Consider the following 16,228-nt stretch of genomic DNA (forward strand, 5'->3'; position numbering starts at 1 on the left):
TGTGCGCTGGCCCAAGCTGACCTATAAGAATCTAAAAAATTGAGTTATAAAAATTTTGCAGCTTATTCATAAAATAAAAATTAACAGAATATTTCAGAGGCCACAGTAAGGGGATTAGCCCTTTAAATTAAGCCTAATATACCTGCAAAGAAAATACTGGGAAAGGAGGTGAGTAATCCCGTCAGAAATCAACTGGTTGCTACGGTATGATATATTTAATTCTTTACTTATCATGTGCTGCCATCTTGTGGCTGCAGGTAACAAGGAAGCTGAAAAGCCTGTTCTTGCTTATCTGAGAGTAGTTTTTAAGACCAGGTAGTTCCGTTTCACCCCATTTTTAAAATGTTTTCTAATATTGTAATTATTCTTGAATAACTGCATCACTCTCTGTTCCTATATGTTTGATATATGCTCTATAGAATTTTGAAAACAGCATCAATGCTTACCCGTACTGAAACACAAGGAACTGTAGTTTTAATTCAAATAACGACATGCCCATATTATAATTTTTTCAGTAACATTTACACCTATGTAACAGACTGAGATGTGCCACTGGCAAAATCACACAGAGGCAAACATTACGGAACAAGAGAACAAGGAAATGTTTAGGAAATTGAAAGGTTCATGACATTTGCTCGTTCTGCCAGCGCTATTCAGAAGCATCTCTGCAGTTTCCTTTTGTTATCGGAGCAGTACATTTCAGACTCGCGGACCTGCTCGCGGATCCTTCCCCAGAGTAGATGTTGGACACAGTTCCCAAACTGATGATCAGCATGGCAGCAGTGCAGACAACAGGTACACGGAGGTGTAAAAGAATTTTATGTCACAGACTCCAAAATAAGGTGTAAAATAAAACAGTAAGTACAGTACATTTACAAATACTGAATGAATGGAAAAAATCCAAAATATATACATTTTTGGTTCACAATACAGAACCATGACGTAAGATGGGAACTTGGTATCTTAGTTTTTACTAATGTATGTTACCCACCCTCAGCAGTCCTACTTAGCCAGCATCCCTCAGCCCACTTTGCAGTTTCTTAAAAGTTTGGAACGATGGAAAGAACTGATCTTGTTTTCACTGAACTAAAACCAACCGAATAAATGTCACCTTGCAGGTGGAGGACTGGACTGCAGCCCAGAGCTGATTCTGATGTCTGAACCAGTATTACCCTTCGCTCCTGATGACGAGGCATGATGTCCCGCTGGGGGGGTGGGGTCACGAGAAAGGGGGTGTGGTAGTGGGTGGGACTTAGGGAGGAGTGCTCAGATACATCTGTAGTGCAGGTGTGAAGATGAGGATGGTGCCCAGTATGGACACGGTGAGGAAGGCCCACAGGAAGATCCGGTCCAGCACCTGGGCCACAAACTTCCAGTCCTGGACCACCTGCAAGACACAGGGGTCATGAAAAACAAGAATGACAATGAAAAGACACTATGCTACAGTATGTCAGCACTAGGAAAAGTTTAATCATGACAGAGCAGGTCAATATTCACCTTATACTCTTGATGTGTATGATTGTTTAATGGAGTAGTAATGATGTGCAGTGGTTAATGGATCTGGGTTTCTCACCAGGAGATTGCAGGTTTGATTCCAAGGTGAAGCATTGCTGGCAAAGCTCTGATCAAACCTATTAACTTGAATTCTAACCTAAATTTACCTTGTTTTTATTTTAGTAAACATAATCTAATTTTTTGGAAGGAAATTCATACAAAGGCATCAACTTTAAATAAATTTAAACCATTTAACCCTAAGTGTTTAGATAAAAATGTCTTTGAATGCATGTTTCCCATTATCTTTTTTTTTTTTGTTTCCCATTATCTTAATCAGGTGTATCCAACTTTTTGACTAGTACTGCAACTGAGTAGTGGTATACCTCACGAGCTGTACAACCTGAAACATGTACACGGAGTACATCAGCTGCACTATAACCTCAGGCACTCAGGAAATGTAGCTGTACTGCTGAGGGTGCGAGTCTCACCTCCCTGATGAAGTGCTCCTTCCTGATGTGCCGGGAAATGTAGCGCACCGAGTTGGTGGCCTTCTCCAGCATGGCCATCCAGGCCAGGTTCTCTTCCTCCTTGTCCGCCGGCAGCCTCTGCTGCTGCTGCCTCCTGCCCTGCGTCTTGAGCTCGGGGCTGCGCAGCTCGATGTCCGCGTAGCGGTAGCGGTCGGTGTGGCCGCGCATGCACAGGAGCTTCGGCAGCCTCTGCAGGAAGAGGCTCTTCACCCAGGGCGCCATGGGGTGGTAGGTGGCGGACGAGCGGTGGTGCACGTTGATGACGAAGACGGTGACGATGATGGAGAAGGTGACGAAGATCATGATGAAGAGCAGGTACTCGCCGATAAGCGGGATGACCTTGGAGGAGGAGGGGATGATCTCCTCGATGACCAGCAGGAAGACGGTGAGCGACACCAGGACGGAGGTGGAGAGGGAGAGCTTCTCGCCCTCGTCGGAGGGCAGGTAGAAGACCAGCACGGTGAGGAAGGAGAGGCCCAGGCAGGGGATGATGAGGAAGAGGGTGTAGAAGAGCGGCAGGCGCTTCAGGATGAAGGAGTAGGTGACGAAAGGGTAGGAGTAGAGCCCGTCCCGCCGGCTGCCCTTCATGCCTGTGGCATTTAGGATCTCCCACTCGCCGTTGTCGAAGAAGTCCTTGCGGTCCACGTAGTCGTCCACCAGCACCAGGTCCACCATGTTGCCGTCATAGGTCCAGGAGCCAAACTTCATTGAGCAGTTCTGCCGGTCGAAGGGGAAGAAGGTGACGTCCATGGTGCACGAGGACTTGTAGCTGGCCGGGGGCGTCCACATGATGGTGCCGTTGGACTTGACGATGGCCTTGGTCATCAGGGAGCCCTCGAACCGCCCGTCTGCACTGAGGGGCGACAGGCAAATCATGGCAGTCATGACAAATATGGGGAAAGGTAGAGTTAAGGAATTAGTTAAAAGTAAATTGTGAAAGAGTGCAAGGTCCAGATGTGATATAACCCTAACAGGCTTTGTATTGTAATATGAACAGTAAAATCATGCAAATGTTATGTTTTTTTTTCTTTTTTATAACAGTTATGTCAATGGATGTATGTCCCTCTGTGATGTAATAAACAAAGTGAAGTGAAGTGACACAAGATTTGACACTTTTCTAAGGACAAAATGTGGTCTGTCCTTACAGATTTAACTTCAGCCTGAATCCACAGATGTAACCTCTGAGCTCAAAGCAATGTAACACACAGGACTCACTTCTCGTACAACACAATGTCTGGCAGCCAGATGGTCTCAGAGGGGACTCTTATGGACGTGATTCCTCCATAGTCCTCAGGGTTCCAGCGCAGTTTATAATCAATCCACTCCTGCAGTCACAGCGTAGGTTATACACAGACTACCACAACTTCTGCCATAGCTGAACTGAATCACTCCCTTATTAGCAGTCTAACAACAAGTTAATGTCCGTGAAAGGCACTCCCAAGACAAGACTCCACTCTTGTACACAATATTACATTTGCCATTTGCGCTGATTAAAAACTTCACCCTACAGGCTGAGACTGACTAAATTAATTCCACTTGGCAGTCATCTTTCAATTAATTACGTTCCCTGCACCACCTTGCGAGTTTCCACCTGCCCATTTTACTGTAGGGGGTGAAGTGAGTAATTTTATAGGGGGGTTTAAGGGGCAACTGGTGCCATTTTGTAAGATATTAAAAGCCAGGACAAAAGTTCTGTTGTACCTATCAGCTGTTTATAAATCATCCTCGTTAGAGCTAGTGACATTCTCCGAGGCTCTAACACACTGACTTTCCCAGAAAACCTCCAATTAATTTCCAGCTCAAAAATGATGTAAATGTTAAACGACTGTAAGGCGTAACTACTGGGTTAGAGAACAGCCCCAGGTGTCCTTCAGAGTGGAATTTTAAGAGGGCTAATAAATACAGTGGTAACAATGAGCACTACTGACTCAGCTAACGAACAGTATGTGGTAATAAAACTTCTCACAGAAAGTCTCCGCCCTCCTTACCTGCCAAAGCCAGACATTGGTGGTCATCAGCTGATTCTTCTCATCCTATTGGCAGATGAAAAAAGAAGCTGCGTGTCACCAAGAATTTGTGTACATCAAACGCGATGTACTTGTTAGTATCAAACAAAATACCATAGCAGCTATCACTCATGGTTATAATAATCACTCATATCTGAAAGAGGTAAACAATATCCAGAGAAAACCATGCAACTTTTTCAGGTCAAGAGGAATAATGCAGAGAAGTAATATGCCCATAAGGAATGGATATCCTACTTTGATGGGATAGATTTAACTTCTAATCACTAAATTTACAACTATATCAATATACTTCGGAAAGTTATAAAAAAAGGCTGGACATTACCATTGGGGTAACGTATTTATTTTAATACATTTGTCAATACAAAAGATTTCCTCTTTGGTTTAAAGGTCTTCCTTGATGGTAGTAAATATCATCCAGAATATAAGAGCTCAGTTCTCACAGGGGTAATGCTTTCCAAACGGATGCCATAAGTCACAGAGTACTGAGCATGCATTACAGAGGGCTGCTGAAGGGTGAGGTCTGGCCTTAAACAGTACGGCCCGGGAGAGGACGTCCGAACAGTGAACAGGGTCTTTAATCCACTAAATGCAGGAAGAGCAAGACCGCATATTGACTAATTCAATCAAAGAATGCTTTAACCTTACATTCCAAAAAGGTATCCGGGATAGATCCAGACAAAGAGGAAAAAGGAAAGGAGGAAGAATTTATTGGATTACAAACACTCCACGTCTGCTTTTAGCGATCATGTTCTGAGATATATATATCATATTCTGAAAAAAATCATCACAGAGTTCCAATCGGGACAATGTCAAGTATGCACAATTTTCTTCTGGTTTTTAATTTGTGTTTAATGCATATCCCTGAGAATTCTGTCTTGTTATAATGATCAGACGCGTAGCATCGGTGTTTAGCCATGATGAGGTGAGAAAGCATGGAAGGTCAGACGCCTGGGAGAATGTCTACGACTGATCTGCAGTCACATTCGCCTTGCTGTACATCACAGTAAGGGCGTACAGGACAGCAGAGAAAAACATCTTCAGCAGAAAAAATGCACTTTTTAAAAATTCGTTCACTCACCCAATATATTTTGCAATCAACAACATACTGTTCAATATACTTACGGCATATGGCTATAGTATTCCTATGGCCACAAGAGGACAGTATAACCTATTCATTGAGGAATGGATTATTTCAGAAGATAGCTATCAGACCTAAATACTTAAAGTGGCATGAGGAAAAACAACAATTTATTCATAATACCCTGTTTAAATATGTTTTTTTTTCACCTGGTCATGGAATAGCACTTATAATTCTACCGCCACAAACACATGGATCTGGTCTCATGTACTTGTATAAAATATATATACTTCCTGTAATAAAAAAGATTCATGAAAACCCACTGTTTGTAAGTAAATCAATAACCTTGTTGCAGCAACAACAGACACAGTATAACTGCCTGGTATTGACCTGTTTCATAAAATATTTCCACGCTCCAGAGAATCGGTCTCGATAAACAGCCATATTAGGGCCTTCTTTTATGTTTCAGAGAAGTATGGGAAACCTCTTCAATATTTCATGGCGATTAAACTTACAATAGTATTTACAAGTCTGAAAAGCCCCATGGAAAATGTGTTCAGAAGCTCTAATCTAATGCACACAGTCCTCAAAAGTGAATACTTACTGCATGGATATATTTTTTTTTTAACTGACCTACTCTCTACTTGCGTATTGCATTCACTCCTTTTACTTTACATTGAGTAGTTTTATCCCTACCAAGGATAGCAAATGCCTTTACAGTGAGTGGATAACTCTCCACCTCAACCACAACCAGCAGCAGCACCAGCTTGGGTAAGAACGGGAGACTTTTAGTGTCAGAATCCTTATGCACTACTTGTGCGGAAGTTGCAAGTATTTTTTGTTGAATTTGCCCAGGACTCCAGGGAGTCCCTATGGCATCAAGATGAGAAACGGGCCAAAATCCAGCGTCTCCATGCTTTAGCTACGGTCCGCGGAGTGGCTGGAGTTATTGAATTATTAACGGGTCTTGTCCTTCTGCATCCGATTGGTCCCATTAGTAACCGTTATTTCTTGAAAGAGCACTTAAATGCTTTCAGCTTCCCAAAAGAGCAGCAGAACAAAGGCCGAGCTGCTGTTTTAAAACATGCCAAGGCTCTCTGTTTTAGCGAGAGACCCTGCTTTCACAAACGACTCGCTGTGTACTGCTTATGCCCCTATTACCACGGGCGGGGACGTTTCGCCACAAAAACACGTGTCATACGTTTCTACTCATGTTCTCTCAGGAGAGACACGGTCTGCGGAAATAAACCGCTGCCTTCTTCTGGAGTCACAGAACATGACTGAGGATCGAGACCAATGGAGCAGCCTGGGAAGACCAGTGGAAATGCTTCACTAAACTGTTTGTACACAGAGAGAGCTTTTCAACAGATCTCTTCCGGCAGTCTGTGGGGGACCCCCATAGGCCAAATATCAGAGCATCAAAGGCACTGAAGCCAGTACAAACCCTGCAAAAGTAGCTCCAAAGGATCACTTCAAGAAGAAAAAAATAGCAAAAGAAAGAGAGAGAGAGAGAGAGAGAGAGAGAGAGAGAGAGAGAGAGTCTTAGTCTTTGGAGAACACAACAAATCTCGAGCTCCAACTGCACCCGAGTTCATAAGCTCTCACAGTCTTGTTTAAAAAAAAAACGTCAAATAGCATGTATTTTTCTTGTTGCTTTTAATATATTTCTATTTCCTTTCAGAGGCTTGTAAACTCTTACATGTATGACACAGCAGCCAAGAGAGAACTATCTGTGTTGCATTAGCTGCATTCCAGAGTGCTGTTGCTGTCACTGGGCTGCGTGAGCAAGCCGTTTTCCTCCGCTGAACTCGCGGGCGTATTTCAGCACCACGGACAGCTCCAGACAGATTTATGGCAGTTCAACAGCACTCCCCTTTAAACTACCATCCATTTACCAAACATTGCCTCCTCTCCATTTATCTCAGCGGATGACATTTTCATATTCTAGCACAGAACTGATCCTCCCCCAAAAAACAATGGCCAATTTCTTTTTTTTTTTTTAAACAATCAGAGAGACCGGTCTTTCAAATCTTTACAAAATTGCACTGTTTCTCTGTGACTGATATGCTTCCCATTACTGGAGCATTATCTAGCTTTATGGAAAAATCAGGAGCAGACACAGGTCTTCAAGTAAGACTCTTCATCTGACTCACAACTGTGTGGTAGGATAGGGTGTTGTCGCCTCTCAGCCAATTTGATTGGCTTTTATTTTTAGTGACACCAGGCAATGGAGCATACTGTAGATACACTCACAGGACCAGCAGAGCAGCCTTCCTGAGAACACGCGGCTAATTTAGAGCTGACGGTCAGCCTCTCTCACTCTGTCCTTTTCTCTCTCTCTTACTGCTTGTCTCTATTTCGCTGCCTCCCTCATTTGTTCTATCTACCTGTCTGTTCCTCTCTCCTTTTAACCTGTTCCACATCCACATCTGCCTTTCCCCCAAGAGGACTATAATCATCATCATTTTTTGTGTCAAAGAGGGTGTGGAAATTTGGCCGGAGCCATTTTTGGGTAAACATGCATTCCACATTAACATCTTTCTGATTACAGAGCACAGCATGTCTTGCCTGGGCAACCAGAGAACTCTTTTTTAGGAGAATGTGCTTACTTCTTCCCTTTATGTGCACATCTGTTCATAGCCTATCCATGTAGTGCTTCATCCATCCACACATCATCTCATGACTCAATCTGAAAAAATACATCAAAGACGATCCAACTGCCTTTTCAAGTGAACCTGCCCTGCTGGTTTAGAGTGGGTTACAAGCAAGGTATTTTGACTTGCCTACTGTGATTGTGTTACCATGGTGATATTCCGTGGGGTGTGAATTCAAGAGAGCCAGAGAGTGATGCAATGGGCTCAGTCTCAGGTGATCAATACCAAGAAATCAATATACTCAGAATCATCAGTGTCATCAGACAGAAGAGACCAACTGCACACCGAAAGTCAACAGAAAACGTGCCCAGTGGCACTATGTAGAACATGTGCACACCTGTTTGTACACCTCACACACACACACACACACACACACACACACACACACACACACACACACACATGCACACACACACATGCACACACACACACACACGCAGTATCTTAAATACACTCTGAGCTAATCTTGTTTTAAATTAAGGAGAATTTAGTGTGAGCAGGACACATAAAGAGCGATATGAAAACAGGAAGCATGTGACTACATCTGTATATCTGTTGTCTGTTTGGGCACATGCGTGTGAGTGTGTGTATATATGGTATATAGACATAGATGTATAATGGTGTAATGGTCAGGCGTCCGAATACTTTTGTCCATACAGTGTATATCAGATATACATATATTTATGTGTATGACCACTTTCTCTTTCCCACAGTGCTGCTACATTGCAGAAATGATGTGCTAAACATCTGAGTGAGTGTAAGGTGCTCTCACCACGTCCACCAGTTGGGAGATCTTGAGCCCGAAGCGGACGGTGATGGTATCGTTGGCGTGCAGCACGGGCCGGACCCACTTCTGGTACCCCCGAAACAGGTTCCTCAGCAGTGCGTCCTCCATCTCGGCCAGGGACACAAACTCCCCAGGGGCTGGGGGGGGAGAAAGGGCTCGTCACAGATTGTGCACTCTATGTGGAATAGAGATCGAGGGAGCTTGGTCCCAGATTGGCCAAACAGAGTGAAGCCAGGGGCGTTAGCCACGCTCCCATGAGGGGCAGTGAGAGAGGTGCTGGGCGCGACAGCTGGCCCTCTCCGAACACCACAAGGTGGAGCCTACGGAGATGCCCACGCTGACGTGATCACCTGAGACAGGACAGAGGCTCGCCTCACTACAGAGAACTCAGAGCACCACCGCATATGGCACAGAGAGAGGGGGAGGGGGGGAGTAACAGAGTGAGAGAAAGAGAGGAGGGAGAGAGAGAAACTCAGAAAAGAGAGGAATGGCAGAAAGGGAGAGAAAGGTCGAGAGGAAGAGAGACAGATAGACCTTTTACAAAGACAGAGTGAAAGAGAGACCAAGACAGAGTGAGAGGGACCTTTTTGTCACTTTTAACAATGGCTTTATAGATATAAAAACAGTATTAATAGAGCAATCCAGATATATTGCTTTAATAAAGAAACCCAGGGCAGGTATCATTCACCACCAAGCCTGAAAGCTGTCACACAAAGCTATCTTGCAGAGGTATTAACTGAAGTTAAATTGAAAAGGAACATCAACCCCACTCTCAGTCATTTATATTTCTCCTGAAAACACAGAAAACAGCCTATAATTTACACACAGCCATGCTTCAAAGGAAATTTACTATACTGTAAGAGACTAACACCATTTTAATTTTGGAAATGATCATATGTCAGATCACAACTATCCATTTTTTTTCCTCTCTGGTAACAGACCAGACTTTCTCAAATGCATTGTCAAAGTCAGTCATACAGTTGAAAATAGAGGCACTGGTCTGAGAAAAACGTAACATAGTACACATATTCAACAGCCCAACAGATCATTCCAACACACAGGACTGCAAAAATTGTCCTATCTTTAGAGTAAGACAGACAGGCAGAAAGACAGGCAGACCTCCTACATGAAGCCAATATTTATATAATAAACACACTGCATTTTTTGCTCCATTCTATTTTTCATATATTTAAACAAAAGGGAAAAACCATCATGTTACAGTTACGGTTATGTAAGAGAAGAGAGAGTACACTGGTTTGAACGAGCTGAAAGCAGGGACGGTGGCACATTCCTGCTTCACAGGGGGATGGGCACACCAAGTAAGGATGCGGACGCTCACCCAAGAGCTCCGCCTCCATAGCAGTGTGCCAGCTGGTAGAAGCACTCAATGCTATCCCACTGCGCCCTTAACGCGCTGCTCCATCACCCGAGCAGCAGGTGGGGTCATCTGCCCCAGAGCCAGCCAGCCAATGAGGGAGCAGTAAGCAGACAAAGTGGTCCTGGAATCTCTGCATCTTAGCTGGCCTCCTAAATGAAATACATTCATAGGAAAACTCCTCTGTCGGAAAAAAGTCACGGTGTTCAGGATGTGAAAAGGAAAGTGTGATGCAGTTTTGTGATACAGCCATGATACTGTGATATATACTAGGGGAGTAGACTTATGTAAACTGATTTGTCCCCACGTATAATGGAAAAACAGTTTTTATGGTTCAGTGCAGAACTGAAAATGTGTGTAAAAAAGAGAGTATTTTTAGAAATGTTCACCATTGCAAGCGGCAGACATGAACAGCCCTGAGATTTCTCCCACTGAAGTGCGCTGGCTGCGTGTTGGCAGGGCGCTGGCACAGGGCAGCAGGGCCCTGCTGGTTGGGGGAGAGAACAGGGCAGTGTGTGTCTCCAGCGGGGGGAAAGTGTGAACGGCACTCGTCCAGCTCAGTGGCACAGGCCCAGTTCTGGCGCCCTGCTCCCGCTGCCTGCATAATGAGCTCAGGAAGGCTCCCAGCCATCAGCGACACCGTGCCAGCTACCCTTCAGCACGCCTGCCACTCTGCCCCTCTGACGCTGTCTCCAGGCACCCCAACACTTACATACTGACACATACACACACACAGACACGCACACACACACACACACACACACACACACACACGCACACAGCCATAGTGATACAGTCACACAACCACACTGATGCACACAGACAGTACCACACATGCAGACACACAGACTATACACATAGTATACACAAACACACACACACATGCACACACGGGCAAGAATACACACGTGTATCGGATGTGTAAAGGCTCGAAAACATACACAACACAATGATACCTCAGAGGAATTTTTTTCCCAAACCTAAAAGCTAGGGACTATTTGGCTTCTGTTTTCTGCCTGTTTACATCTTACAAGTGTGTCATTAATCACGAAAATTCGTTCAGTGAGAAAGTAAATTTCCAACAGAAGAGAAGTGTGGGTCTACATACGTGGGTGGGTGTGTGTATGCTGGAAAGCGGCGTCCCAGCTCAAAAGGAGTGTTTCTCTCCCCCATCCTGACTGGCAGCTCATATAAGCTCTTACAGAATCCCGAGTGAGTCTCTCCTCACTGTAATAAATCTGTGCCCCTGAGCTCAGCCACTGCGCTGAATCCAATTCCCCACAGGAGGATTTACAAGAACTCCTACCCATAATTCACCTGGAGACAGTGCCTTCTCCTCACGAGTGTATCTCAAATCCAGCCCAGCACACAGCCAGAGTCAGGGTACGAGTCACGGCAGCCCGAACCTAGGCAACCCTGAAGTAACGTTAAAGGTGCTTATGCTTTTTGCTCTAAACTTTATCACTGGTCTCACTTATCATCAGGTCCACAAGGCCACACCAAAAAAAGGGCAGTCAGATTGACTGGGGAAATCAAACAACCTCCAAATACCACTTTCAACAAAATGGAAAGGAAAAAAAAACTATATGAGATACAAAAAATAACAATCTTAGCTTTTACAATGGGGCTCAGTCCACTTTAACACACATGTGACAGTAACCTCACCTTGTGAGCACAAACCTTCAGAGACTCCCATATATCTGGACTTGAATCTTTTGGCATAATGGTTCAACATTATTACCTCATTGAGGTAAATCCTGTTTACGAACTGAACACAAGGTCAACACTTACAAAGGACTAATTTCTGAAGTTGTCACTTTCAAAATCAAGACAGCAAAGCTTTGACCTCAAGTGCATATTGATTCAGAAGAAAATCCATTCACAAGACATTTACACATGCTGCTCTCTGCTATGCAGAGTAAAAACCATTTTCAGAGTTCACAGGACAAAGTACACACTGCTAATGAGTGGTTGCATCTACATTACGGATGACTCTTAATTTAATTACAGCTCAGTCAGGTCTGGCAATTCTATGAAGGTCGGCAGGGGGCCAAGCCACTGGCTTATTTGGGCAGTCTTAACTGCGCAGATAGATTAACTCAGGAGAGGTCTGCAATCCTGCAGTATGCTTTGGACGGAGCTGCTCCAGAAAAAGCTTCACGTCACAGTCTGAACCCCGCTGCACTTAAGAAATGAAGAAATACCACATTAAACAAATAAGTCCTGTTCTCTGTGCCTAAATATAAGGAATAGCTATCTCCCACAGACAATGTTTACAAGCTAATGGCCTCAGTCAACCGTGTATTGCTAGCATGTGCGTGTAAATTTAACCTGAAGAAAATGGCTACATTCACGGAGCATTACATTACAAAAATGTACGTGCCTGCGAGCATGCCAGACTGTGTGCATGCATGCTTGCATGTTTCCCTCTAATCTAGGATAAGACACATTCGCATACATCGGTCAGATATCAATGGCCTAGGGGTGAAAACAGCCAACTGAAATTTTTATCAAATAGAAAAAGCGCTTAAGAAAAACAGTGCAAAGCAACACGGGCGCTTGTTTCAGAGATGGTGGGGGGAAAAAAAAATCCATCCAGAGCGGTTTGCTACACTACAGATCTGCCCGGCTGTTCCTGTCACAACATTTCAAAGCAGAGAAACAGACCACACACATAACCATCTTGAACATCTCCATCTAGGTTTCCTAACAGCAGTTTTAGCCCCATCAGATCAGTCAAACCCCCTATCTGTAATGTCAGTGAAAGGAGGAGGGGGGCATTGCTTGGAGGGAGTGTTTGGCACTTGTGGTTGAGCGTGCTCAGTTCATCCTGTTTCTGCCTAACCTGGGGGAGCACGTCAGAGGAACGGCGTGACATCTGTTCGCCGTGCGGCAAGCTGGACGAACACTCGTTTGAGGAAATAAAAACACGTTGTTAGGAGTTACTGCTAATGTCTGATGTCTCTAAGCTCATTCCACAGCAAATTCCCCTAAATGGCCCCTGTTTATTGTACATGGGGTGCCCATAGTTATTGACTCGTTACTCGTTTGGCTGTAGGGTTGTCAGTGAAGGTTAATGAGGAAGCGGTATTTTCCCTTTTAAAGGTGACTTAGATGGCCATATAACTGCCAGGTAGAACAGACCCAAATTATAGCCTCTCTCTTCTTTTTATATGGTCTTCCTTTAACACCATTAAAAGAATCACGTCCCATTAAAACAAAGAAGCATTAATAACGAAAAATGGGAGATGCAGGCACATGTGTAAAACTGTTTCATAAAACTGTCTCATCAGCAACCCCTCTTCTATGCTACGGCAGGCGCTCGCTCCAAAATGAGATCATTAACATGGCCAAGTGCATAGCCTGCAGGACCTCGAGCATTCAAGGTTCTCATTATTAAAGGCTGATTTGACAAACAAAGACCACAATGTCAGTTTCTATCACAGCATTGGAGGTTCTGTCTTGGCTTCGTTGAAATTGATATTCAATTGCCGGAGCGCCGCTCAACAGTTTAAAGGGTGGCCAGAGCTCGTGAACTGAACCAGGAAATAATGCAGAGTGTGTAGTTTCCCTAGGGAGAAGTGAGGCCTAACATAAATCTCCTTCCACTGTCTCAGAACTCTGAACACTACATCACAAGGCTGGTCTCAGAACAGTGATCGCTTTCCCTTCTGTTTGGATGCCAAAGTCCCAAAGTGTAGAAGAAAAACCTGTGTTGTCCTTACGAGTCTCACTCCTTGAGTATCTTATAGACAGCATTCCCCATGTCAACACCATTCCGCTCAACACTGGCTGCGAGAGACTCTGAACGCTGTTAGGATTGATTTACCTCCTGTGAACGCACCCCCGATAAGCACATGGCTTCCCCTGACAGCCACGATTTACACATTCCAATGTAGCATACAACAGATTGAAAGGGTGTAAACATTCCTGTCAGACTCAATATTCAGACATCAGACAAGACAAGATGTGGTGTCTTTTTTTTCCATGTGAAATCTCTCTTCATCCGATCAAGGTATGGATACAGTAGTTAGGTGCTGTGGAGTAAAATCTGCATGATCTTGGGCTTCAGTTGTATTCTCAATAAATCAGACCTCTTCACTGAAAAAAAGACATTGTGCTCCACAGAAGTGGTTGCACCAATGCAATTTCCAGTGGAAAGAACCACACTGATAGTACCAAACTTCACTATTAATTAACACACTATTAATTATAGACCAATGGCGTCTCTTATGACTAGCTTCACACAGAGCAGGAGTTAAGATCAGGTTTCAGTCAAGGAGTGGGATGAAGCTAACTGCTATAGTAAGAATAAAAATCAGAATTAGAGTAGTCTTGTATTTGTGTTACATTAATATTCTGTGTGCCACCAAACTAAGTGATCTTTAAGAGGCGTATTACCATATGTAAAGAGTCAAGATTCTCTGACAATGACAAATGTCCTAGAGAAGTTTGTGAATTTAACATAACATCTTCTTCTTCTGAAGCAAACCTTAACACCACAGCAAGAAGAAGATGAATAAAATCACACTGTATGACCACACAGTCAGTGCACCGGGGTCTTCATGATACACAATCATGTACAACTGTGTATTTGTAACACCGTAAATATTCGTACAAGGCAAAGTTGTCCGTGAGTTATTCAGCCTTCAAAAGACATCATAAGAGTAACTCCATTTGTCCGAGTGTACTGTCCGAGTAACTCCAATTTGTCTCCAAGACGCTTTTCCTGATTAAATATAAATCAATGCACGACTGATTCAATGTGTGTGCCTTTGAGAATTACAGATGAAACATGATTGACATGACATTGCAGAAAAAGAGTTGGGACACGTGTAAACAGATGCCATCTTAAGTGATGCGTTGCATTAGATTCAAGGTCGAAGTTTTAAGTCCAAAATTCAAGCATCCCTACTCCTCCCTCACAACGCCATCAAAAGGCCAGAGGACATAACCGATCAACGCCGACCAGCTTTTGTCCCACTGGCAATTTCAGTGTAACGTCGATGTGTAGCTTTCTAAAAATGCTAGAAGAGAGATTACTGTATTTCGCAATAGTTTGTTATTTTTAATACCGATAAACGAATTTTGACCCTAGGCATGTTATTTGAAAAGATTCCCGACAAGGAACATGTAACCCAGATGAGGGCGCTACACGACTCTACAGTTAATATATTCTAACGTATGCCATTTTGCAATTACTTTTCCGCGTTTCGCCAAATGCATCCACCTATAGATTCTCCATGGACATAACAAGAGGTTTACTGGTCTGTAAATTCTCCGTGTTCATTGTGGTACACGTTACTTCAACCCACCTTAGTTATTAACACTGACTGTTTGACCACTAGCCTATATTAAATGACTACACCCAAGTTAAGAACGCATTGGGGTTAAAGGTATATGTAAAGCTTGCCCTCATACTCTATATTAATTCGCGTAGAGACGCGCAGCTCGCCCCGGTACAATGAGCGGAATCAACTTCTGGAGTTTAGTAAGAGAAAGCCTGCTTCGCGTCAACAGCAAAAAAAAAAGTAAATCGGTACATGCCAGAGTTTGCCAACTCAGCTGTATCTCTCTCCAGGATAAATTGCGCAGGAGACAAGCAGTCTTGCTCACTCCAAACACTCACCTTCAATTGTAGCAACAGCAACGGAGAGCACTGCGTACAGCACGGCTACCGTCAACTTCATGGTACCTGTCTCCATGCCAGTCCTGGGTTCCGAGTGCGTTTATTTCGTTCTCATTCTCAAACAGATACAACTCTGTGTTATGCGTTTACATGAACAAGAGCATCCGAATCCGTCGCACAGGAGAGCAGAGAGGGAATCGCTTATAGTAGTTTAATAAATAATGGAGCGATATAACCGATGTTTTCACGCATCTCTCATGCGGTGCAAAATATGCTTCCCAGATCTTTTCCTTCGGTATCGATTCTCCATCGGTTTTCCCGACCTGCCCGACGCGTTTCAGCCGCCACAGCACGCATGCAGCCGGTGAGCAGCAAAGGGGCTGGCCGAGGGCGGGGGAGGGAGGAACGGGCGAGGGAGGGGTATACCGACGGACTGGAAGACTCGAGGGGGGCGCCCGTACAGCCAATCATAACTGAATCACGGTAGAGCGATAAATGGGGAAGAGGCGGAATCTGTTTGAACTAGACAAACGGAAGAACTTTTTAGTTATCCTCCAGAAAACGTTGTCTTAATTATACTACAGTTGCTCCTTGTGCGTGAGCAAGGACCCATCAGGTGGCTGCCGTTGGTAAAAGAATCCGCCCTTAGGCAGTGGA

The 16,228-nt window shown here is 44.1% G+C and overlaps 1 protein-coding gene across 1 annotated transcript; it reads right to left on the reverse strand.

Moving 5' to 3' along the window:
* Positions 1-1,212: 1,212 nt before the first annotated feature.
* Positions 1,213-15,792, reverse strand: chrnb3a (cholinergic receptor nicotinic beta 3 subunit a). The gene is made up of 6 exons (XM_036516522.1): positions 15,572-15,792; positions 8,553-8,704; positions 4,010-4,054; positions 3,237-3,346; positions 1,983-2,874; positions 1,213-1,387 (listed from the first exon to the last, which is right to left on the reverse strand). Exons 1-6 carry the CDS (start codon positions 15,645-15,647, stop codon positions 1,253-1,255), a joined length of 1,410 nt encoding a protein of 469 aa, XP_036372415.1. The 5' UTR covers positions 15,648-15,792; the 3' UTR covers positions 1,213-1,252.
* Between the last annotated feature and the right edge of the window lie 436 nt (positions 15,793-16,228).

Source organism: Megalops cyprinoides, chromosome 22 (assembly GCF_013368585.1).
Source record: "Megalops cyprinoides isolate fMegCyp1 chromosome 22, fMegCyp1.pri, whole genome shotgun sequence".
Classification (NCBI taxonomy): domain Eukaryota; kingdom Metazoa; phylum Chordata; class Actinopteri; order Elopiformes; family Megalopidae; genus Megalops; species Megalops cyprinoides.